This window comes from Papaver somniferum, chromosome 1, assembly GCF_003573695.1.
Source record: "Papaver somniferum cultivar HN1 chromosome 1, ASM357369v1, whole genome shotgun sequence".
Lineage (NCBI taxonomy): Eukaryota > Viridiplantae > Streptophyta > Magnoliopsida > Ranunculales > Papaveraceae > Papaver > Papaver somniferum.
This window is the reverse complement of record NC_039358.1, coordinates 137,891,688-137,916,608: the sequence shown is the minus strand read 5'-3', so window position 1 is coordinate 137,916,608 and position 24,921 is coordinate 137,891,688. Positions and strand designations below refer to the sequence as shown.

Sequence of the window (24,921 nt, the reverse complement as noted above, 5' to 3'; positions counted from 1 at the left end):
ATACCAGCCTCTAGAAGTATTGGTATGTTGTACAACGGTTACAATGTGTAGCGTAAAAGCTGGGCAACTAAAAGATGGTCCCAGTTAAGGTTGATATGGTCAGGACTCGGGATTGATGTCGAAAGGTCCATGTGCATGGGGTTATTCAATCAAAATTTCAACTTAGCAAATGAATACAAGGGTCTTTACTCTTTAGTAATCAAAGAGGGGTCTAGTTGTCTTTAAAATACGTATACAAGTTAACAGGGGTCCAGTTGTCTTTAAAATACGTGGGAAATATAAATCAGTTACTAAATTCAAAATTTATTAATCATCCTCTATAATGGAGATTATATCCCGTTAATACCCTTTGAATTTTGTTAACAGAAAATAATAAATGTAGTCAAACAGTCACGAAACTAAATGCTCTTCATGGTCGAACGAGCATGAAACGAAATGCTTTCCTTCTTCATCTAACTCTTCTTTTCCTTTCCATCTTCCTCTTTCTTTTTTATCTTCTTCTCCATTTTTATTCTACAGTACTGTAGAACCTAAACTGAAAATTATATACCCTGTTTTCAATATAATTTTTTCTTCATCTTATCTAATTATAATTCGGTCTATTTTCAGTTCATTCATATCCTTTTTTTCATGCAAAAGTTCATATCCACCCAAACATGCGTAATCAGTTTCCAAGTGTTCTTAATTGCTAGTAGTTTATATTTTGGCGGATGTAAATATTTTTGGGGAATATTGATAAACTGCCCCACTCTCAATTTCGTTTTTGCCCGTTCTTTTTAACTTTTCAAAACTGCCCCCACTGTTAACTTTTCCATCTAATTTAATTTTCCATCCAATTTTTTTACTTATTTACCCTTTACTTGTCACGTTTATCTTCTACTTCATTTTTTCAGGTTCGGGGTTCAGGCTTAGAGGTTTAAGGTTCAAGGTTCAAAGTTCATGGTTCAGGGTTCATGGTTCACGATATAGTTCAGGGTTTAGGGCTAGGGGTTTAGGGTTCATAGTTCAGGCTTCGTTGTTCATGGTTCAGGGTTCATGGTTCACGATATAGTTCAGGGTTAGGGGTTTGGGGTTCATGGTTCAGGGTTACGGTTCATGGTTAGGGTTCAGAGTTCACGACATAGTTCAGGGGTAAATATGACTTTTTGACAGGTGAGATAACTGCCACCTTGCATTTAACCGGATGAAAAGCGTTATTTGAAAAAAAAACGGGGCAATTAAGAAAAGTGCAAAAAAGCGGGGCACTTTTTTTACTCTAATTCAAAACTGGGTCACTTGTTCAATATTCCCAATATTTTTTATCAGGATTAAAAGCATAAATTAACAAAATATCTATGATTTGCAATTTTTTTATAAATCAAATAGTATAGATTCGTAACTAGGTGGTATCAAAGAACTTCTTTGATTTAGCAAAATTTATCACCATGGAATATTACATTTCTATGGGAATGAAAGATCATGAAGAAGATTAGATTTTCTATTTTTTTTTTCGATCGGACGTCAGGTAGAGAGAACCATTAGATTGAAACAGTAATTAAGCATGGATAAGAATTGTTTGAGATTTCATTTTTTTTTTCAATTGTGGGGGGATCTTCTGTTCACGATTCTCACGCATAAAAAAAGATGAAGGAGGTAGTTTCCACCTGCATGTCCTTTTAACCATTACTATCATAGCCACGTGTAGGGAATCTAGGTATATATAAGAGCCAACTATGTGACTAGTACAGGCCCTACAGAGAGATAAGGGTAATACCGGAATAAACATGTTTTTGACATTTATACCGTTTGTTGTCCCGATAAGCTACGATCTCCCATAAAGATTATGATTTCCAAGAGCAAAGCAATCCGTTAATTATTCTTTTAACCTGTGTCGAGGTATACAAGTTAGAAAGGCCATCAAAGAGAGATGTTTACCCACTTGAGAAGAAGTTGATGCCTGAGGGCCGCAATTCCCATTATCTACTCCCTACACAATCATAAATACAGGTACAGTACTAATTACTAATGGCTGTGAAGGAGTAAAAACACCACTTTTAGATGTTGATGCTCTTATTTCTGTTTGTTGACTCCGATGTAAGGTTCCCGGACGCGAGATACCTTTTAAGTTATAATCAGATGCGCTGTTGTTAGATGACTCCCCTGGTTCCCTAGTTTGTTCCATTAACCTATAAGCTACGGCAAGAGTATGTGAATAGACTGATGCGATGACCGTACGAAATAGAGCTCCAAGCAGCACAATGAAAGCACCCTGCACCCATAATCGAACTTATGGAGTCCACACAGCTTAATCCTGAAGATCACATGACGTGAATGATGGGTACCCATAGGCCAGATACTTCCACTCCCACTTCTTAACCTAATATAAGTTAAGATTAGCACAAAAGAGAAACATTAGATGATTAAAGAAAGCAGCTGATTAGCATTAGCAACTACTAAACAAAGTCAAAAAAGCAAAAGCTTTAGTGTTGTTTAAATGATAATGTATAAACAGACAAAACCAGCTCCACTATCAACCTAAGTGGAACAACTGCTTACCACATTAACAGTAGTCACCTCCACCGAATCAAAAACAAAAGTACTCACAAAAAACTAGGGCTGCACATGGGTCGGGTCGGGTTTGACCTCACCCACCACCCGACCCATTGCTGGTGGATAATTGAATTTTTCACCCGCAACCGATCCACCATAACAATGGGTCGCTTTTCATCCGACCCACAATAAGGCGGGTTGGATCGGGTCGGGTGGTGGGTTACCCGTCATAACTTGCAAATTACGGCCCTAATTCATATGTAATCCTAATGTCACGACCAGTGGCGCCATGGTGGCACAAACGCTGCATGATAAAGATACTACCGTGCATAGGCAAAGAAAAACTCTCTGGGACGTTTAGTAAACACACTTGTATTCTTCAAAAATCTAACCTTTTTTCTTTAAAAAAAAAAAAAAAAAAAAGCAAATTGGTTGAGAAACATGATGGCAAGCAGCTGAGATATTTTATAAGAGTACTGTATTGAAACAAGGGATACAAGTAAGCACCTGAATCTTGCCACTGGAGGAACCTGTATAAAGCATTTCTCCTTCAGAATCTGATGCCAAACTTGTGATTTTTGAGCTTTCTCTTCCACCCCCTGTTTTAATGGAAGCAACTCTAACAAGTCGTTCTCTTAAATAGACATCAGTTATTCCACTTTTAGTTCCTATAAATACAAAATCATTGTTGGCAGTTATGCAGTGGATGTCGGATCCTGTTGGTAAGGTTGCAATTACTTCCTTTGTTGAGAGCGAGAACACCTGCAATTCAAGTTGATTTATATCTTAGTACAAATTACAGAAAATGATAATGTATGGTTTTGTTCAGACAGTAGAATGATGAATGTTCTGATAAAATTGTTAGAGAAATACCTTTCCGGCTGTGCCATCGACTGAAGAGCCACCAGCAAAGAGGAGATCACCATGAACATAAAGGGCATGTATGGCCTGTTTCCCCAAGAGCTTTTTAGTCCCAGAAAAAAATGTAGCTTTTTAGTCCCAGAAAAAAGGTTAGATTTATTGGGCGGGTTGGTGGGTCGGATCGGGTGAAGGAAGTTCCTACCCGCAACCGACCCAACATACGGTGGGTTTTCACGTGCCTCACCCATAATCGACCCATACCTAAATGGGTCGGTTCGGGTACGGGTATTTTTTTCAACGGGTGTGGATCGGGTTGGCGGGTCGAGTCGGTTATGTGCAGCCCTACAGAAAAAACTGTAATTTATAATATTCTTTCGTCTTCTTTTGCTAATTAAACTCAAAAAACAAAATAAAACATTTACCAGTTTATACTCGTTTATAAAGTCTCTCGTGGACAATCAACTAATGGGAAGTAAGTTGATGGGTGACAATATTGATAATCGTCCCCACAAAAAATGGGCGGTGGTGACCAAATTGATTGTCTATCTATCCACTTGGATGTGGATCATCTCTGTGGCGCCTAGTGGCCCACTGCCTTTGCTCCAACAGTATCTTGGAAATGAACAAAAAGTTATGAAATATTTTCACTTGGGCATAGCATTTTTCATTTATCATCATTATCAGGATTCAATTACCTAATCCTGTAGTTTAAATCTCTGCACTTTCTTGTGTTGAAATTTGAAGTGCGGGTGCTGGTTCTGTTTGACAAGAAAAGGGTGAGAGCTCAGCTGGACGCAAATTGAAACAAGGTCAAATCTTCGGCAATCAATTCTGCAGACACTTTAGTCCCTACACATCCGGCTCTTTTTCACAAAAGGACTCAAGATTCCACGTGCAAATGAAAATCTAACGGTTCAGATATTTTAACCTATCCATGAACTAACGATAACAGTGGTAGCCACATCGACACTAACTTATCGGTAAACAAACGGTTATTAAGACATCACGTGTCACACTCGATGTCGTTATTATGACCAGAGATCCAACGGATCCGGCACTCACTCCTCCACAATCTTCTCTGCCTAAAGAGAAAAAAAAAAGCCCTTTCTTCTTCCAACACAGAAGTAGAAGAAGGAGAAGAAGATTATCAGACTTACTTTCAAACCCTCATTCTTTCAAAACTTCGATTATCTTTTCTCATCCTTGGTAAGTCTCGTCTGAGTCAAACGCTTATATCTTTATTCGTTTCTGTTTAAGATTAAACGTGATCTTTTTACGTAAAGGAAGTAAGATTTTGATTCCCTCTGGTTTTGGATTAGTACTTTTTACTTCCGTTTTTTTGTTGAATGGCGGATTCTGATAATGAATCGGGAGGAAATAATAACCATAACACCGAATTATCACCAAGGGAACAAGATAGGTTTTTACCCATAGCTAACGTAAGTAGAATCATGAAAAAAGCATTACCGGCGAATGCAAAGATATCGAAAGATGCTAAAGAGACAGTACAAGAGTGTGTATCAGAGTTTATAAGTTTTATAACAGGAGAAGCATCAGATAAATGTCAAAGAGAGAAAAGAAAAACGATCAATGGCGATGATTTATTATGGGCTATGACTACTTTAGGTTTTGAAGAGTACGTTGAACCATTAAAGATATATCTACAGAAGTTTAGAGAAATGGAAGGTGAGAAAAGCACGATGACCGGTCGGCCCGGTGAAAAAGATGGGTCTGGTGGTAGTGGAGGAGGAGGAGGAGGTGGTGGAAATGGTGGCAGTGTAAATTCAGGCAATAATAGTGGTGGTTACAGTGGGAGTGCAATGTATGGTGGGTTACAAGGTTCTATGAATCCTGTGATGATGGGGCATCATCAACAAGGACCAATATATGGATCTGGTTCTTATCAACACACGGTAGTGGGCATTGGTGGTGGTGGCGGTTCAAGTAAGGGCATTTCAGGTAGCTCAGCGCTTGACGGTGGTGGTGGAAGGGTAAGATAGTATTAGTTAATTTAGATGCATGATTATATATGTTGATAATGTGTGATAGTATAATTCCTTTCTCTTTGTTAAAAATGGTCATGGTCATGGTCATTTTCTTGTTTCTTTTATGAGGTTAAATTTGGATTAGATGGATAATATTGTGTTTAGTTAGTCACTTGGGCCTGTAATTAGAATGAAAATATCTGTATCATATAAATCATTTAGTCATATTTGGATCTTGAAAGGTACTTTTTCTCCCTGCTCTTTACTTTTTCAGTTATTATTTTCCTGACTCGGTACAAATTAGAAAGCTGATAATCTTAACGATCTAAATCTTGTTTAACTTGGTCATCTATTTTATACTTCTTAAATTTATTGTAGGTTCTATAAAAATTCATCTGATCCATGACTGTATATTGCAGCGGTAAATAGTCCCACGGAAGTAAGCAAATTAGACTAAAAAATAAAGTACATATCACAAGTCCCATGAACACGGTACTAAATTCGAGTTACACACGTTACCCAGCTATACCACCGAATAAGCACCTCATTCCTCATCAGGCAATCAAATTATCTCATGGAATCTCCGAAGAGATTTAGTTCTCCAATGTCTTGAGCAGCTGCGTCTCTTACCTTATTGGTTTTTTGTGACGGAGGAACGCCAATGGGTTTCTCTTAATTGTTTTCTCTCCTAAATCAATGTTTAACAAATGAACTCATTTAGAGGTGCATCGTTTATTCGAACAAGAAGCATTGGCTTCCGGACTTCGCCTATGAAGTTATCTCCAATTCCATCAATCCTCTATGATACCAATACTTTGTAGAAAAAAGTAACGAGCTGAAGTTTTCGATATAGATATTAAATGTCATAGGCACAACTTGAAACATCAGTGCTGTTGTTACTGGTGACATTTATGATGGTGACAGCGATCTGCTTTAAATGGGCCTCAACCAAACTTAAAAGCTGAAAAAGTGAATTAGCCAAGTTTGGTAAGCGCCCTCTAGTAAAGGTAAGTACATTACAACCTTCTTTTTTAGTTTAATTGTTAAAGCGGGAGTACAAGGAGAGGAAGAGAAATTTCGTACTAAGCCAACTTAACATACCTAAATTGTCAAGCTTGGTAAGCCCTACGAATCAGAGCGGTTGGTGCTACATCTACACTTCGTTGCTCTGGTACTAGTGATTTGCAATCACCTTAGAGTTTTAGAACGGAGACCGAGTGGACAACAATCTTCATGTAGGATATAAATCAAGATTTTTCCAATTATCAGAAGTTGGAGATGGGAGACTAGTGGAGTCTTTTCAGTGAAGTCGTGCTACCAAGGTCTGGCGAAGAACTCAGTTATCATTTTCCCTTCTGCACAAATATGGAAACCATTAGTACCAACCAAGGTCTGTTTCTTTGTTTGGTTAATTCATCATAAGGCTATTTTAACTCAAGATAATCTTCATAAGAAGGGGTGACAATTAGCAAATAGGTGTATATTTTGCAAGTCGAATGAAGAAACCATCGATCATCTCTTCAGTCACTGCCCTGAAATGTATGTTGTTTGGATGTACTTCATGAAGGAATTTCATAGGGATTGGGTTATTTGTGAAAACGCTACAAACTTGTTTATCGAGCAACAGGCTCGCGGGCTCACTGAGAACGACAAAACTCTTTGGGAATTACTACCCTTTGCTTTCGTTTGGGGAGTGTGGAAACAAAGGAATAAGTGCATTTTCCAAGATTCGGAACACTCGCAAGAAAACTTGATTAGGAGGATTAAAGCTCTATTACTATATTGGACCTCTACTACCATATCTTTTAGAGGCATTACTTTTCAGAATCTATACTACAACTGGGATCTTGTAGTTAATAGGCAGTGTTGATTGCACTTTCTTAATGGAGGTCTTCCTCGATTTTGGGGCAGTTCTGGTGGTTTAGGTTCTTGGCTAGCAAGACCTTGAACATATTGAACTTACTAGTGTTCTTTCTAGCCGACTAGAGCAGAAATGCTTTGGTCTTTTTTTCTTTTCTAACTTTTTATCTCTTTCCTGTTCTCCTCTCCTCCTTGTAACATACTTTCTTAATTTATAAATTTATTTGTTGTATTGATAAAAATAAAATAAAATGTTTTTAAAATCTAGTCCATCTTTATTGTTCTTTGTGCATAGAGTCCTGATGGGATTTAGAGATGTAAGTAACGCGACTGTACCTTGATCAATGGGAGATTGGTTAGGGCTCAACTATATTCCAGTCCAAAATTAATCTTGTAGTAGGCTAGTGTCTGTAGCGGCTTAATATAGTGTGGTGTTCAATCTGGACTAGGTCCCTAGGTTTTTCTGCATTTGCGGTTTCCTTGTTAACAAATTTTCTGGTGTCTGTATTATTTCTTTTCAGCATTATATTTGTTTATATAATTGAAATATCACAGGTTGTGCGTAGTTCAATCAATTGGTAAATCCAACCTTTGGTTGTTGACTGAAATTGATTGACACTTGAACATTGGTCTTTGATATCGTTCAAGTTGTTTCTCATAATAATCAGGCTTGCGGATTCTATCTGTTTGATTTGATGATTACATTGAGAAACTGAGATATAAATCTTGGATACTTTTCCGTGATTGAGTTTTACTGTCTAGTTGATTCTCTTGGAATTGTATTGGAGTTTGTCCATACAAATTTTCGAACGAAATATTGGGTGTGGTTGTTAGACCCCCGCTTTTTCAATTGGTATCAGAGCAGGCAAACACGATAAACCTAATAAGTTTGTGTTTGTTTGATCCTAAAGTTTGTCCTCATGGGAAATCATTTTGAAAAATTTATTTTGTGCATCTGTAGCGCACACCAGAAATCCTCAAAGATTGTTCAGAGTTTATTTTATTTAAGATCTCTGGTCTCACAAGATAATCTTGAGTCATCCGAGACTTCAAAAATCCTGATTGATGAAAAACAATCGATAGGAAAAAGAAAAAGCTCTTCTAAGAAAAGTCAAGGCAGGAAGTATTCTAACAAAAGAACAAAGATATGGAATCTCACTAGGTTGCTTCTCAATCTATTTGAGGAATACTATCATGGGTGTTAGAGCATTGCTCGGTCGAACTCGCATGTGTTGCTATCTCAAGCATGTTTGTCAATATTAGTGATCAAAACTATATGTCTTGATTTCAAGTATACTTATGACTAAGTCTCGGTCTAGGATAGTTAGGAATAGTTGAGCTCCAGACTCCATGGCGATTATCTTGCAGAGACGAAGAACTACTCAAGGAACCAGTGGAACTTCATTCGACCAAAAGGTATGTGGAGACTTGAACTCATATTGTCACTCAAAAGTCTATCTACTCTATCTCCTACTCTTGAGACAAAAGTCGTATAAGTATGATAGTTTTCACATACACATTTGCTATTTCGAGCCGAGTTTACTCTCCTATCCTTTTCTCGAAATACGTGTCGGTAAGCTTTTGCTTTAACCATCTTCATCTTTATCCGTGACGAAAGTCTTAATGACGTTTCAATCTTGAAAATAACTTTGATGACGATAGTCGATTCTTTATGTCTAACGACTGTTATAATATTATAGAAGAATGTTTCAATGATTAAAATGTAGAGTTGAGAATATGTAACCACCTATGGATGTAAGCATATAGTGGATTCGCACATTAGTGTATAAATCCATGTGCCAGAAACCAAGTGCGTGCACATGTGTGCATGCAGTATTGGTGAAGGGGACAGGTTGGGTACGCGTACCCGTACGCGCACTGGCGGAAATTCACGCCCGTGAAATTCTGCTGAGTTTGAAGTTTACGAACTCAAAAACCAGTCACCTTAGGTACGCGTACCCGTACGCGTACTGGCAGAACTTTTTCACCCGAAAAAGTCTGCTGAGTTTGGAAACTAAAACCAACTCAAAATCCGGTAGCTAAGGTACACATACCCGTACGCATACCCAAGCTAGTTATTTCTCAAATAGGTAGTTCATGGACTTAAAACAATAAATTATAAGGAATGCAATCTTTGCAAACTGTGGGTATATTGTTCATAAATTGATTCAAATGAATCAAACCGATTTTGTTTCAATTGTTTCTATGTATAAAGACCTAAGCAATTGAACAACTGTTGAACTAGTTCTTATGAGTCATTTGAACTAGTTATGAGAAAGATGAATACGATTAGTATGAAAACACTCATATGGCTAACCATTGGTCAACCATTTGTGAACCAACCAATGTACACGTTTAGGTACGGTTACTCAAACCTAAATGAATACATTTCATTTGTGTGTGACAAGCTAAGTTTCGATCTAACGGTTGAAAGATATTAGCTTGGATAAATCAAGTTTTTCATCTAACGATGATTATTGAATGCTTTGTTACCAAGGTAACTTAGATTGCAAACCCTGATTTGAAAACTATATAAGCAGACGTCTAGCAACCGTGCAAAACTAATCCCCACACCTCCTGTGTGATACTAGTTGGTTTGCTAGAGTTGATTCTCCTTTAATCGTAGGTTTCTTCTCGAGACCCTGTCGATTAACGACTGAAAGACTTCATTGGGATTGTGAAGCCAGACGAAACTACTTCTCTTGTAGTTAAGCGATCTGATCTTGTCATTTTCTATCGTACGAGTTCAATTGAATAATTGACTTGAGATTATATCTCCAATAGGGCAAGATAAAAAGAAAGCACAAACATCTTCGTCTCATCGTTTGTGATTCCGCAATATCTAGTTTCGCTACCATACGATTTAGATTATTGTGAGGTGATTGATAATACTAGGCTGTTCTTCGGGAATATAAGTCCAGTTTATCAATTGGTTCTTGTTCACCTTGATTTTTATCAAAAGACAGAACAAAACTTTTAGGTTTATCTGTGGGAGACAGATTTATCTATCTTTGTAGACTTTTCTGTGTGATACAGATTTTTTTACTAAAGTCTTCGATTTGATACGTATGATCTATGTACCTTGGTAGCTATTACTATAAAGGCGGAATTCAGAATAATAATAGACGAAAAACTTATAAGAACACAGAACAAAAAGTAGTAATTCGAAGAAATATATCTTCTCTAAATTATGAACAAGAAAACGATTACAATTCTCTCTTTGTTACGCTCAGAATCTTCTCTCTAACAGTGGATTAACCTTGAACTGTTTTCCAAGCTTTCACAAGAATTGTCGCAAGCTTTCTCTAGGTTTTCTGTACCTAATATCTGTGTGTCCTTAGCTGTTAGCCAAAGCCCTCTATTTATAGCCTTCATCGTACTCAGCCGACCAAGGATTTCTATTAGGAATCTATTTCCTAAACTAAGAGTATTGCCTAAAACAAAACTCTTCCCTAACTAGGAATTCTTCCTAAACAAGGATTCCTTCCTAGAGTAGGATTCTTCCCTCAACTTAGCTTGAGGTTAACTAAGTTCCTTAAAGGAGTACGGATACACCTGTATCATGGGTCCCCCTTTTAAGAACTTGAACTCCTGTGAGAGTTAAAAATGAAGATTAGGGAACTCGAGAGTCCCTTTTTCTTTGTTAAACCACATGTCCTTGCTAGGAACTTGACCTTTACATCCAATTAGGAAAGCTTCATTCTCTCCTTGTCGTGTTTTAGTCACTCTTCGCTCCAATATGCAGTCTTCCTTGAGTGATTCTTCTCTATCAAACCATAAGTCTTCTACTCGTGGTAAGATCATAGTGTCGTCGCCATCATCATCAAGTAATGGTGGTTCAAACAACTTCAAGTACTCAGCATTTATAACCGAATACATTCCTAGATAAGGTGGCAGATCCAGACGAAAGGCATTGTCACCAATCTGGTCGAGTATACGAAACGGTCCATACCTCAATGGCTTCAACTTCTTACCTTCCCCCCTTCAGTCGTTCCTTACCTAACTTTAACCACACCAAGTCACCAACACCGAAATTACAAGGCACAAGATGCTTGTCATGCTTTGTTTTGTATCTGGCTTGTGACTTCTTTAGTTTTGCTTCAACAGTTGCATGAATATGAGATATCTTCTCCAAGAAATGTTGTGCCTTTTGTCGTTCACTTCCTTCCTTTCCCCCTATAGAGGTGTCACTAGAAAATACTAGATCAAAAGGGCTAGGTGGTAAGTAACCATAGCACGTCTCGAAAGGAGATTTTCCCGAAGAACTGTGAACTGTTCTATTGAAAGCAAACTGTAGATATGGTAAACTCTCATCCCAAGTTTTAGGATGCTTAGAATTATATACCCTTAACATGTAAATCATAGTCATGTTGACCACTTTTGTTTGTCCGTCTGTTTGTGGATGAAAAGCTGTACTCTTCTTCAACCTAGTGTCCATCATCTTCCATAAAGAATCCCATAAATGACTAAGAAATCGACTATCCTTATCAGAAATAATCGAAGTAGGTAAACCAAAATGCTTCCACACATGCTCAAAGAAGAGCTTGGCTGCACCGGCTCCCGTTACCGTCTTTGTACATGGAATTAATCCGATCATCTTGTTGAATCGGTCGACCACAACGAACAAATAATCATGACCAGACTTGGTCTTCGGTAACCCACCAAGAAAATCCATAAAAATACTTTCCCAAGACCTTGATGGTACTGTTAATGGTAGATATAACCCACGTTTTCTGTTGGAAGGTTTAGATGTGCTGCACAACTTACATCCTCTAACCAACTTAGCCACATCATCTTGCATCTTCGGCCAAAAGACATAACGCCGGAGGTTAAGTAGAATTTTATTCATCCCAAAGTGTCCAGCAACTCGGGAAGTGTGTGACTCTCTCAACCACTGTAAACGATCTCCATCTTCTGGTATGCAAAGTAACTGAACTTTGTATAACAATCCATCTCGGAGTTCATACTCGTTTTCAGACCACTCTTTACACCTTCTAACACATTCTTGAAGTCTTTGTTGGATGTGTATGACTCTGCATACTCTTGAGGAACAATTGGCTGAATTCTCATGGCCACCATTAATGCTCGAATTGGAGGTCGAGATAGCATATCTGCCAACTTATTGGTTACTCCCTTCTTGTACCTGATGAGAATATTGAAAGCCATCAAGTAAGATATCCACTTCATGTGCCGGGCTTGTTGTAGTTTCGTCCGTGCATGTAGATACTCCAATGGTTTGTGATCTGAATGTACCACTACTTCTTTACCTAAGAGATACACTCGCCAATGCTTGATACATTGATATAAAGCATAAAATTATTTGTCATAAGGTGCGTAGTTTTTAATAACACCTGAGAACAATTCTGAATGGTACTCCACTGGTTTACCATCTTGTAACAACACTCCTCCCAATACATAGTTAGAAGCGTCGATCTCAAATTCAAAAGTACGATGTAAGTTATGCAATGCCAACACTGGTGCTTCTGAAATCATCTTTTTTAGTAACTGAAAAGCGTCTTCATGGGTTTGCTGCCATTCAAACTTTGGCTTAGCTCCCGTCAAACCATGTAATGGTCCTGCAATATTCGAAAAAATGCTGGATAAACTTACGCAAGAAGGTGCAAGCCCCTAAGAAACTCCTGATTTCAGTTACGGTACTAGGTCTAGGCCACTTAGTGATTACTTCAACCTTCCTTGGATCAATCTTCCGTTGTCCAACACCAAAAATGAATCCGAGATATACTAACTCCTCCTTCCCAAACTTCACACTTATTTACGTTCAACTTCAGCCGGCCTTCATGTAACACTTTAAACACCTTCTCAACGTGAACAAGATGCTCTTCCCAAGTTCTGTTGTATATTAGGATATCATCCAAGTAAACAATCACAAAATCTTCTATAAAAGGTCGTAACAAATCATTCATCAAACACATAAACGTCTCTTGAGCATTACACAAACCAAAAGGCATCACCAACCATTCGAACAAGCCTTGTTTAGTTTTGAAAGCAGTCTTCCGTGTATCATCTTATCCAACTCTCATCTGGTGGTATCCGAATTTGAAATCCAATTTTGTAAAGACTCGAGCTTTTTCCAACTGATTCATCATGTCGTCTATCCTAGGTAGAGGGTAACGATTCTTGATTGTGATCTTGTTTAATGCTCTATAATCAATATACATATGCCAGCCTCCATCTTTCTTTGGTACCAACAACACCGCTGATCCACAAGGTGAATCACTTGGCACTATCATTCCTAATTCTAGAAATTCCTGGACTTGTTTCTTGATCTCATTGGATTCCTCTACGGTCGTGCGATAAAGACCTATATTAGGTAGAGAACCCTCCCCGGTCAACATGATCTCATGCTCCACACTCCTCTTTGGCGGTAATCCTGTGACATCCGAAAATAAATCCTTGTACTTCAACCTTTCTAGGTCATCTTCTTGTTGTGCAGACAAGGCTGCCAAACAAATTCTACTCGGCTTCTCCTCAAGAGAACGGATCACAAGGATAATGAACTTTGTGCTAGCATTCACCAACCGCTTAGCCTGAGTCGCTGTGATTAAGTTTGCTCCCTCAAGAGGAGAATCTATAGCCCGACTACCTAGTAACACCTGGCAGACATCCAAAGGAACTACGTCGCATGTAACTTCGTCAATATATGACTCATCTAGAGAAAATTTGAACGTGCACTGATGTGAAATTTGTAAGCCTCCTTCCTTTTGAAGCCATCCTAAAGGGTATGGTCTTGGATGTTTAATAGTCTTCAATCCTAACTTCTGTACCAAAGAGTTTGAAAGTAAGTTCTTCTGACTTCCTGGGTCAATAACAACATCAACTAGTGATGTTTTGACTTGCATCTTCACTGTGAAGAGTCTCTCCCTAAGATCATCTTTTGAAGGTATTTATTTTTCCCCTGTCATAAGAGAAAGCTTTGAATTGGGTTCCGTTAGTCCGTGGACTTCTTTTGGAGTTTGAGCGACTAGTGCTGCCTTCTTGGCTTCTTTCCGCTGCAACCCTTTAGGCTTTAGATGAGGGTTCTTAACCCAACACTTGTCGACTACGTGACCTGTTTGCTTGCAATGAGTGCAAGTTAAACTTTCCTTGTCACTAGACTTCCATTCTTCTTTGATCCTTTCACCTCCTTTCACAGTGGTACCTCCAGATTTCACTTTAGTATTTCCCTTTGAATCAGATTTCTTAAGCCTGCCTTCAATGGCATTAGCTTTTATACTTGCTTTGGAGATAGTATCCACCGAAAACATCTGCAACTCCTTCCGTATATACTCATGGAACCCGGAAATATACTTCATATAGATAGCATAATCTTCCAAGTCTAAATCCAAAACCATAGCTTGATTCTGAAATTTCGAAGTATATTCTTGCACGGTTTGGTTGTAAGTCTGCTTCAAGTTGTACCACTTGAACCATCTCTCCTTAAGGTAGCCAACCGGATAAAACTGTTTCCTTACAACTGCCTTGAATATTTTCCACGATAATGCTCCCTTACCTAGGTTTTGTCTTTGATAAGCTTTCCACCAGGTTAGAGCATGCTTTTGTAGCTTCAATGCCGCGAAAGCAATCTTTTCCTTTGAACCATCTTCAAAGAAAGAAAAATACGTCTCTAGACGTTCAATCCAGTCATCCAATTTTTTACATCGACACTTCCATCGTAAAGTGGAATACCAACACGAAAATCAATTTTCAGACTCTTACCATGAGGTTTAGTTGATGTAGGACTTTTAAGAAAATCACTTTTCTTCTTCTTCTTCTCTTCTTCTTCTTCTTCTTCTTCTTCTTCCGAAGCTACAAGTGAAGGTATAATCTTTCTCTTCGCCTTCGGCTTGGGTGTATGAGAACGAACACATTAAGTCAATTCTGCAAGGGTGGTTTGAATCGACTTCATGTCTGTTTGCAGCGTAGCCACCTTTTCTTCCATAGTTTGTGGTTCGCTTTGCTTAGGATCATCATCTGACTTTTTCATCCTTGATCCCCTTGTTTTCTTAACGTATTCTAGCTTCTCGAGTACCTCACCAACCTTTATGTATAGAGATCTAGTGAAAACCATAAACCACAGGGATTTAGCCTAGAAACTAACCTTGCTCGTGATGCCAACTTGATACGTATGATCTCTGTACCTTGGTAGATATTACTATAAAGGCGGAATTCAGAATAATAATAGACGAAAAACTTAGAAGAACACAGAACACAAAGTAGTAATTTTTTAGAAATATATCTTCTCTAGATTATGAACAAGAAAACGATTACAATTCTCTCTTTGTTACGCTCACAATCTTCTCTAACAGTGGATTAACCTTAAACTGTTTGCTAAGCTTTCACAAGAATTATCGCAAGCTTTCTGTAGGTTTTATGTACCTAATATCCGTGTGTCCTTAGCTGTTAGCCAAAGCCCTCTATTTATAGCCTTCATCGTACTCAGCCGACCAAGGATTTCTATTAGGAATCTATTTCCTAAACTAAGAGTATTGCCTAAAACAAAACTCTTCCCTAACTAGGAATTCTTCCTAAACAAGGATTCCTTCCTAGAGTAGGATTCTTCCCTCAACTTAGCTTGAGGTTAACTAAGTTCCTTAAAGGAGCACGGATACACATGTACAATATAAATCCGGTTTATCAATTGGTTCTTGTTCACCTTGATTTTTATCAAAAGACAGAACAAAACTTTTAGGTTTATCTGTGGGAGACAGATTTATCTATCTTTGTAGACTTTTCTGTGTGATACAGATTTGTTTACTAAAGTCTTCGAATTTGGGTCGTAGCAACTCTTGGTTGTGGGTGAGATCAGCTAAGGGAATCAAGTGCGTAGTATCCTGTTGGGATCAGAGACGTAAGGAGCGCAACTGTACCTTGAATCAGTGTGAGATTGATTAGGGTTCAACTACAGTCCAGACCGAAGTTAGTTTGTAGTAGACTAGTGTCTGTAACAACTTAATACAGTGGTGTTCAATATGGACTAGGTCCCGTGGGTTTTCTGCATTTGCGGTTTCCTCGTGAACAAAATTTCTGGTGTCTGTGTTATTTCTACTCCGCATTATATTTTGTTATATAATTGAAATATCACAGGTTGTGCGTTGTATCGATCAATAGTGAAATCCAATCTTTGGTTGTTGATTGGATATTGATTGATCCTTGGATATTGGTCTTTGGTACCATCCAAGTTTATCTCTCTTGTATTTAATTGAGACTCGCAGATTGCTTGAATAAGATTTGAATCAAGAGATAGAGATATTAACTCCTTGATATACTTTTTATTAAGATTGAGTCTGACTGTCTAGTTGATTCTCTTAAAAGTATATTATAGTAAGTCCATAGTCCATACAGATTGCTAATCGAAATATTGGGTGAGGTTGTTAGACCCACGCATTTTCAATTGGTATTAGAGCAGGCAAACACGTTAAAGACCTTATCAGTCCGTGTTTGTAAGCGATCTGACTAGATGAACAGTAGAGTCTCTATAAACGCTTCACCAGGAATTCATCACAATCTTAGAGAATGTTCTAAAAACCTTGTCATTCTCCAAAGGAGGCTGGATGAACAAATCCGGATCAACCGTGATCTTGCTGCAGAAATTGCAAAGCATAAGGATTTGAAGTCAAGTGTTAAACAAAGTATATGCTTTGAAAAACTTGATAGAAGGAAGAACTTCTTAAATAAGATTATTGATGTTAACCCTTTTATGTTTTGTGAGTCTCACAATCTTACTCAACATACATGTACATGGTTTCAGAAAAGTATAAAAGTTGCGAGCAATCTTCACAAGAAAGATGAACAACTGTTTACTTATCTGAAAAGGTGTACAATGCTAATAAGAAATTCTAAACATAAAAGTAGTGTTAGTATGGGAGCTTTTGCTTTAAAATCAACATCGCCTTTTCAATGGTTTCTCGATAGTGGTTTTAGCCGACATATGACTGGTGATCTTTCGTGGTTTGTATCCATAAGCGATTTTGAAGGAGGACCAGTTACGTTCGGAGATGGGAGTTTTTGCTACATTAGCAAGAAGGGTACAATCAAGCTTCCCGGTGTTCCAGAAATCCATGATGTAGTCTACGTCAAAGGTATGACTGCAAATCTTCTTTCTATTAGTCAAATTTGTGACAAAGGCCATAGAGTTGTCTTCAATGCAAATGGATGTGACATTGTAGATAAAACTAGGAAAGTATTTTTTCAAGGAACTCGTGGTAAAAACAACTGTTATCTCCTCGATACTCAGTTTAGTGATTGTTGCAATTTGACTAAGGTGGAATCTACACATCTTTGGAATGAGCGTTTTGGTCACATCAATTATCGTATCTTAACTAAGATCATTAACAAAGAACTTGTTAGAAGCGTTCCCAAAATCAATGCAAAGATTGATGGTGTATGTGGTGCCTGTCAAAAGGGTAAACAAACGAAAGTTCACCATAAGTCATCTCGAGATATTCTCACTAAAAGCCCCACTTGATTTAATTCATATGGATCTCTTTGGACCAATCCAACAATCTACTGTTGGAGGAAATAAGTATGCTTTAGTTATGGTAGATGACTACACCAGATTCACCTGGATAACATTTCTTGCTCATAAGAATGAAACCCATGGTGAGTTTAAGATTATTGTTAATAGAATCCAGAATGAACAAGGTCGCAAACTAAAGAAAATTAGAAGTGACTGTGGCACTGAATTCAAAGACACCAAAGTATTTGAATTTTGTGATAAACTTGGGATTATTCAACAATACTCACCACCCATTACTCCTCAAGCTAACAGAGTTGCTGAAAGAAAGAGTAGGAATATTCAGGAAATGTCCAGGGTCATGCTCCATAACAAAAACCTACCTCTAAGGTTTTGGGGAGAAGCTTTTTTCACAACATGTTACTTGATCAACCGTGTCTACCTACGGTCAAAAACCCTAAACACTCCATATGAATTGTGGTATGGTAGGAAACCCAACTTACACTATCTTAGAGTGTTCGAAAGTAAGTGCTACATCCTAAAAGATAGGGAACAAAGAGGAAAATTCGATACTAAAAGTGATGAAGGTATCTTTTTGGGGTGTGCATCTGATAGTCGTGGTTTTCGAGTGTTTAATCTCAGAACCCAAGTAATGATGGAATCTGCAAATGTCATCATTGATGATATTAGTGAATTTCATCATGATTTTCTCCTGCTGAATTGCCTCCAACTGAGACAACTGAGAAAGTCAAAGAAGTTCCGGATTCAGTTGAAGTTCAACCTACTGTTACTGATCCTGATCTTTCGAGTGACGAGGAGAAAAATACTGATCAGACTGTACCCGTTGAACAAGAACGTGTCCCCCCACGACACCTCTGGGTTCAAAGAAACCATTATCCAAACAATATCATTGGAGGAAGAGATTCTACTGCAAAGACTAGAGGACAACTTCAAAATTTGTGTAATTTTATCTGTTATCTCTCTCAAGTAGAACCAAGGAATATTGATGAAGCTCTTAGCGATCCGTTATGGGTAAATCCAATGCATGAAGAGCAAAATCAGTTTCAAAGACAAGACGTATGAAAGCTTGTACCTTATCCTCCAAATATCAATATTGTGGGCACCAAATGGATATTTAAGAACAAGTCTGATGAATTTGGGACCATTGTCAGAAACAAAGCAAGACTTGTCGCTCAAGGATACTCACAAATCGAAGGAATCGACTTTGACGAGATCTTTGCTCCTGTGGCATGCCTTGAGTCCATCGGATTATTATTAGCTCATGCTTGTTTTCTTAAGGTAAAGCTATTTCAAATGGACATCAAATCCGCTTTTTTAAACAATACCTTAAAGGAAGAAGTATATGTAGCTCAACCTAAGGGATTTGAAAATCCTGACTTCCCAGATCACGTCCTTAAACTCAATAAGGCGTTGTATGGGTTGAAACAAGCACCTCGTTCCTGGTTCGAAAAACTGACCTCATCTCTTCTTGGGAAAGGTTTTTCGGAAGGGGGAGCTGATAAAACACTATTTACCAAGTGGAGTGGTAAAGATGTTGTTATTTCTCAAGTTTATGTAGATGATATCATCTATGGATCAACATCAGAGAAACTTGCACAAGAATTTCAAGTTTCCCTTGGAAAGGAGTTTGAAATGAGCAATGTTGGTGAACTAAAATTCTTTTTGGGTTTACAAATTCAACAACACAAGGATGGAATCTACTTCTCTCAAGAGAAATATGCTAAAGATCTCGTCTCAAAATTTGGCCTCGATAAGTCCACTCTTAAATTAACTCCTATGCCTACCACTGGTAAACTACATCGAGATGATAAAGGAGTAAATGTGAATCAAAAAATCTATCGATCTATCATTGGAAAACTTCTATATCTTACAGCTACTCGACCTGATATTGCTTTTAGTGTTGGTTGTTGTGCTAGGTTTCAGGCAAATCCGAAGGAATCTCATCTTGCAGCTGCAAAGAGGATTATACACTACATTAATCACACTGCAGGGTATGGTTTATCTTACACTTTTAATACTAACACTGATCTTACTGCCTATTCAGATGCTGATTGGGCAGGCTGTGTGGAAGATAGAAAAAGTACTTCGGGGGTTTGTACTACGTAGGAATGAATCTTGTGGCTTGGCATAGCAAGAAATAAAATTCACAATCCCTCTCAACATGTGAAGCAGAATACATTGCTGCAGGCTCATGTTGTACTCAACTTCTATGGATGAAACAGATGCTTGCTGACTATGGAATCAACACTGGAGTGATGAGAATCTTATACGACAATACCAGTGCAATTCGCATAACGGAAAATCCAGTTGAACACTCAAGGACTAAGCACATAGACATAAGGTATCATTTTATTCGATATCTTTATGAGAATGGTATCATTACTATGGAATTTGTGTCATCAGGACAACAATTGGCTGATATTCTCACCAAACCATTAGATATTGCTACGTTTCAAAACTTACGGCAGTCTATTGGTGTTGTTCTGGTCCATTAGTCATTCAGAACTCTTTCCCTTTGCTTATCTCAATCTTTTGGGCAATTGAGTTTGAAACTTCTTGTGGTATAAAGTTGTTTTCCACATTTGTTTCTAGTAGATGTATCTTCTAAGTATCTTAGTGATCCAATAAAATCCTTCTTTTCCTGTAAAAGTAAGGTCGCTCTTGTTGTTCTCTTGGGAATGACATCAAATAGTGGAGAGTTCTTTTGAACTTGCGCTTAGTTTCCGCATCTTTGTGGGGAGTGCGGCTGTGGAATTATTTAGGGGTTATCTTGTATCTTTATAAACTCCTTGATGAATGCATTTAGCCTTGGCTTTATGATTGCATCTAAACAAGTTGATATGTCCTTTTCTTTGGTCTTGAAGCGTCTTCGTGAAAATTTCATTAGGATCCCGTTTTCGTACCTTTGCCAAAAAGGGGGAGAATTAATGTGTAGTTCACACTACAAATACATATGATTTACGTGCTTTACTGATCATTATGTAAGGGGGAGTGGTTTTCATGTTGAGACGGAAGTATTGACTAAGGGGGAGTGATACATATCACCATATTATTGTTGTCAAAGTTGTGATATGAGAACTTTGATGCTGTGTAATAATACCATTACATTGTATAACAATGATCGAGAGCTTTTGTTTTCTCATTGTTATGGCTGCGGAAATTCAACAACTATGATGCTGAATTGAACATCTATGGAATCATGGGAGTACTTGGGAAAGACGAAGTTTTCAAGTAACTGTTTATGGGTGAAAACTATTCCTTCCGAATTTGGTAATTTGGGGTGTGTGGATGAGGAATGAATGTAAACCCTAAACAAATGCACTGCACGGGAGTGCTTTGTGATTCGAGAAATCAATATGTACAATTCTGTCCTAAACCAAGAAATGGTGGTTCCAGACTTGCTTCGGTCACAAAATGAAGGATATGGGGTTGATCTTAGGGAGGGAAGCGAAGAAGGTGTTGAGATTGTGAAGGTGTTGGCCATGTATGACTTGTATCAGAAAGCTGAACTGGTTTACAGAATGAAAGCTATAAGTTCTGGTGTTGGAATACGATTGTATCAACACTTGGTTTCTGTTGTCTTGTCTTCTTTGGAAAATAGGGCGGAGAACCTATTTATAGAAGTCTTTGAGCTTGAACCTCGTATCTCGTGGGAAGTGGATAAAGTGGAGTGACGGGGTAGTGGAGTCGTGTGTTAGTGTTACACGATTAGTCTTGCCCACTTCTCCCATCATCACTAACCGTCCATGACTTCCTGACACGTTCTTGTGATGGCGCGTTGTACGCTGCACGTTGTAAACCGCCAGATCAATACCCCAGTATGTATCCCCCAGTTTTGTGACATGATTGATGTCTCGAGTGTGTGGATCGTGGGACCCACAGAAAGTAGCATGTAATGCTATATTAGATAACTAAGTGTTTAGGAAGTCGATACTTGTGAAGTATCGTGTGTATTCTATGCAGGTACTGCATCGAGTATATTCAACATTTATGAAGCATCACTGTTTGAGCGTCTCAAAATAGCTTCATGTCCAGCCTACTTCATGTGATGGTTTGGAGGTTGCGCAAGCAAGTCCTCCCTTGGCCGACCACATGGTGTGGTAGAGTGACGGGTGGTGATCACCATGACGCCTCACTGACCAATTAACTCCTGACCATGGCTGTATAGCCAAGCCGGTGAAGTTGGACGGACGAGATGATCTTTGAGACACTCATCTGCGACCGTTAGTGGAATTAGGTTTTTGGAAGAGGTGCGCAAGCACCACTTTTCAGCTTGGTCGTATCCAAGCTTGGGACACGATTTTGGCATGGCCGATTGGGTATGTGTGTAGACGGCATGCCGGTGTACATGCCCATACCTTGTTGTCCCGTGAAAGTGTAATCTGGACCGCTCAATTTGTCCGACAAAGAGGAGCGGTCAGGATTGATTTACGACAGAAGTGTGGTGCCGCAAATGTCGTGCGCCATGCCTTCTTCAGGCGCGCGTTTCGAGACCACCAAGCTTGGTCGGTCCCGACCGATTGGTTCGGCGTGCAGGTGATAGGTTGGTGTTCACGCCTATACCTGAATGTCCCATGGAAACGTGATCTAAGCCACTCAATTTGTCCGGTGAAGTTGAGTGGTCGAGATCAGTTCATGATTGGGAGGTGTGACCACGCCAGTTTGGGCGTGCGAATCGAGGCGACCAGGCATGGTATTCCTTGGCCGATCGGGTGTGGAGATATGTAGGCCCACAGTGATCATGTTGATACTTACTGGACCTGCTTAATCGACTCCTAGACCCTTCGTTCGATCAGGTGAAAATTAACGCTCGTGATCGAAAACCCTAATTAGGGTTCTGCCAGCCGTGCGTCATGCCTTGTTTGGACGCACGAATTGGGACGACCATCCATGTTTGGTCCTGACCGATTGGTCATGTATGTAGACGGGCCCTCAGTGTTTGTGTTGACATGCTCTGGGCCCTTTGAATCTACATCTACACCCACCATCAATGCCTGCGAAGATGGATGGTTGAGACTGATTTGCGACACATGTAATGTGCTGCAACACTAATTTAGGGTTTCTCGTCCACGCTGCTTTGGCTGGACGAATTGGCAAGCCATGCTACCCTTTTGGGGAGGCCGACCATGCGGGGTCCGCATTGGTCCGGTGTTGAACATTCCAATACCTGCTTGAGGGTTATGGATTCGATCTATGCCATCCAATCATGCTGGTGAAGTTGGATGGTCGTGATCGTTTTTGAGACTGATACAGACAGTCCAGATGCTCGATCGGGCTAGTATAACACTCCGAGAGTTATATCCTGTACGGGTATTTCATACATGCCTCCTTATTTAATGCTTGGAGATTCGTGTTGCTCTGCTGAGAGCACCAATAATGATAAGAGTGAAGCACTATAGGAAATACAATGCTGGTCATGCATTAATTGATAATGCTATAAGTTTTCAATGGAGAAGTATTCTCTATTTTATCAGGGGCTTTATCCTTTGCAAGATGTTAGCGCATAATTTCGGCTTTTATAATTTTAGCCTTAAACGAAAATCCACCATCAACATTAAGTCCCCTGCCTAGCACGTAATGGTTACACTATTGTTGGGTAGGCATGAAATGGTGACGATTTTGTATGCTGAAACAATTAAGCTAAAGTAAAGTAAATACGTATTTACCGCATAGATCGTCAGGTGATGTCCTGGAAGTCTTGATTAGGGTCATGAAGGAGGCAGGACTTGGTCAGGCGAGTCGCTTTTGGTTTCCTCCATGTACATCTGGACAGATTTTGGCCCACTTCTTGAACTGGGTGTACTATCCTCCGTTGCACGACAGCTTTTCCCAGATATATCCGATAAGCCTCGTTGCTCATTATCCCGAATCAGTAGCCTTCATAGGTGTCCAGTAAAGACTTCTTTTCTCCTGGGATTCTGTTGACTTGCAAGATATAAATTCCAAGGATTATTCTCATCCATAGTCGTATATCCAGGTATTTATACGCACTTATCTGATCTTATGATTGATTGATGTTGATATACATATTTTTTATGTGCTCATAACTTTTTCTTCTTTGCAGCTTATCATGAAAGCGGTGGGCGATGACCATTCTGTAACTTCTCCAAAAAAAAGTTTCGAAGTCAACAAGCCCGAAGCTGATGCGTACGAAGAAGTGATGGCTAAAATCGATCTCCCACTTCGCGAAGTTGGTCGTGCTATGCAGGGGATGTCCATTCTGCACCTGCGTATTGTCAGGGGACGTATCTGTGCCCTTTCAGCTGCAAACGACATGGAGGAGCAATGGAGGCGTGATGAAGCGTTGCAAGCCTCAGTGAGTGCAAGGGAAAAGAGGTTTGCAGCATGGTTAAAGAGGCGGAGGGTTGAACACAAACGACCTCTCGGTGAAGATAAATGTGATTATCCAATCCACGACGGTGTGATAATCCTTGATTCTGACACAGATGAACCTGAGCGTCTGAAAGCAGTCAATACAATCCCTAACGTTGTTTTGGCCTTTGAGGAAGACATAGAAGTTGTTCCTCCTAACGATGTTGGGGTGGAGAGTGCTGCTGTAGAAACATCTGAAGCGGACGCTGAGGAAGATCCGAAGGAAGAAGCAGTAACGGCTCACGATGGTGATGGCGTTGAAGCATGACCTAGTAGTGGTGTTGACGCGGTCGACCTTGTTGACGGCTAGCCTTTTGTTTTTATTCATAAACATCTTCCTTGTACTCAGTGGCGGATGAGTCCAGGATCTTTTGTTTGCTTGCTTGAATAATGGTTTTTATGTTATAATCCTTTGTTAAGATTATATCTGAACCTTTTCGGGTGCAATGTGTGCCTTCATATGTATGTGATTCTTTATGATAAAATAAATAATGTCATAATGGAATACCACGGACATGCATGTGCTCCTGACGTGAGATCTCCCTGGTCTTGTTGGGTGAATGGCTCAAAGCATCTTCATTTTCCGCACATATTTTATTTCCTTGACTTCTTATTTGGGCAGAGAACCTATTCACAGAAGGACCAGTGTTGTATTATTTGTTGGTGAGGCGCCTGCTTTCTCGACTCTCACGTAGGTCTTCGTTTCGAACAACCCTGGTTCTCTCTAGTAACGCTGGGGAAGTTGTGGCTGAACGCTTGGCAGCTTCATGGAATTCGGAGAACGTATGAAATCCCAGATTCTCCAGTAGGGCGCGGTATATAGGTATCATCCCGTTGATG

The 24,921-nt window shown here is 39.2% G+C and overlaps 1 protein-coding gene and 1 long non-coding RNA gene across 2 annotated transcripts; one reads left to right on the top strand and one right to left on the bottom strand.

Annotated features, from left to right (window-relative positions):
- Positions 1 to 1,932: 1,932 nt before the first annotated feature.
- LOC113333038 lies at positions 1,933 to 3,543 on the bottom strand. The gene is made up of 3 exons (XR_003351764.1): positions 3,403 to 3,543; positions 3,037 to 3,291; positions 1,933 to 2,356 (listed from the first exon to the last, which is right to left on the bottom strand). It is a non-coding gene; the product is annotated as an uncharacterized LOC113333038 (long non-coding RNA).
- Positions 3,544 to 4,442: 899 nt separating this feature from the next.
- Positions 4,443 to 5,631, top strand: LOC113302112 (nuclear transcription factor Y subunit B-3-like). Its single transcript, XM_026550962.1, has one exon. It carries the CDS (start codon positions 4,737 to 4,739, stop codon positions 5,388 to 5,390), a length of 654 nt encoding a protein of 217 aa, XP_026406747.1. The 5' UTR covers positions 4,443 to 4,736; the 3' UTR covers positions 5,391 to 5,631.
- Positions 5,632 to 24,921: the final 19,290 nt, after the last annotated feature.

What these genes read in the sequence shown, in the direction of transcription:
- LOC113302112 (XM_026550962.1), top strand. Translation starts at nt 4,737, where the DNA reads ATGGCGGATTCTGATAATGAATCGGGAGGAAATAATAACCATAACACC.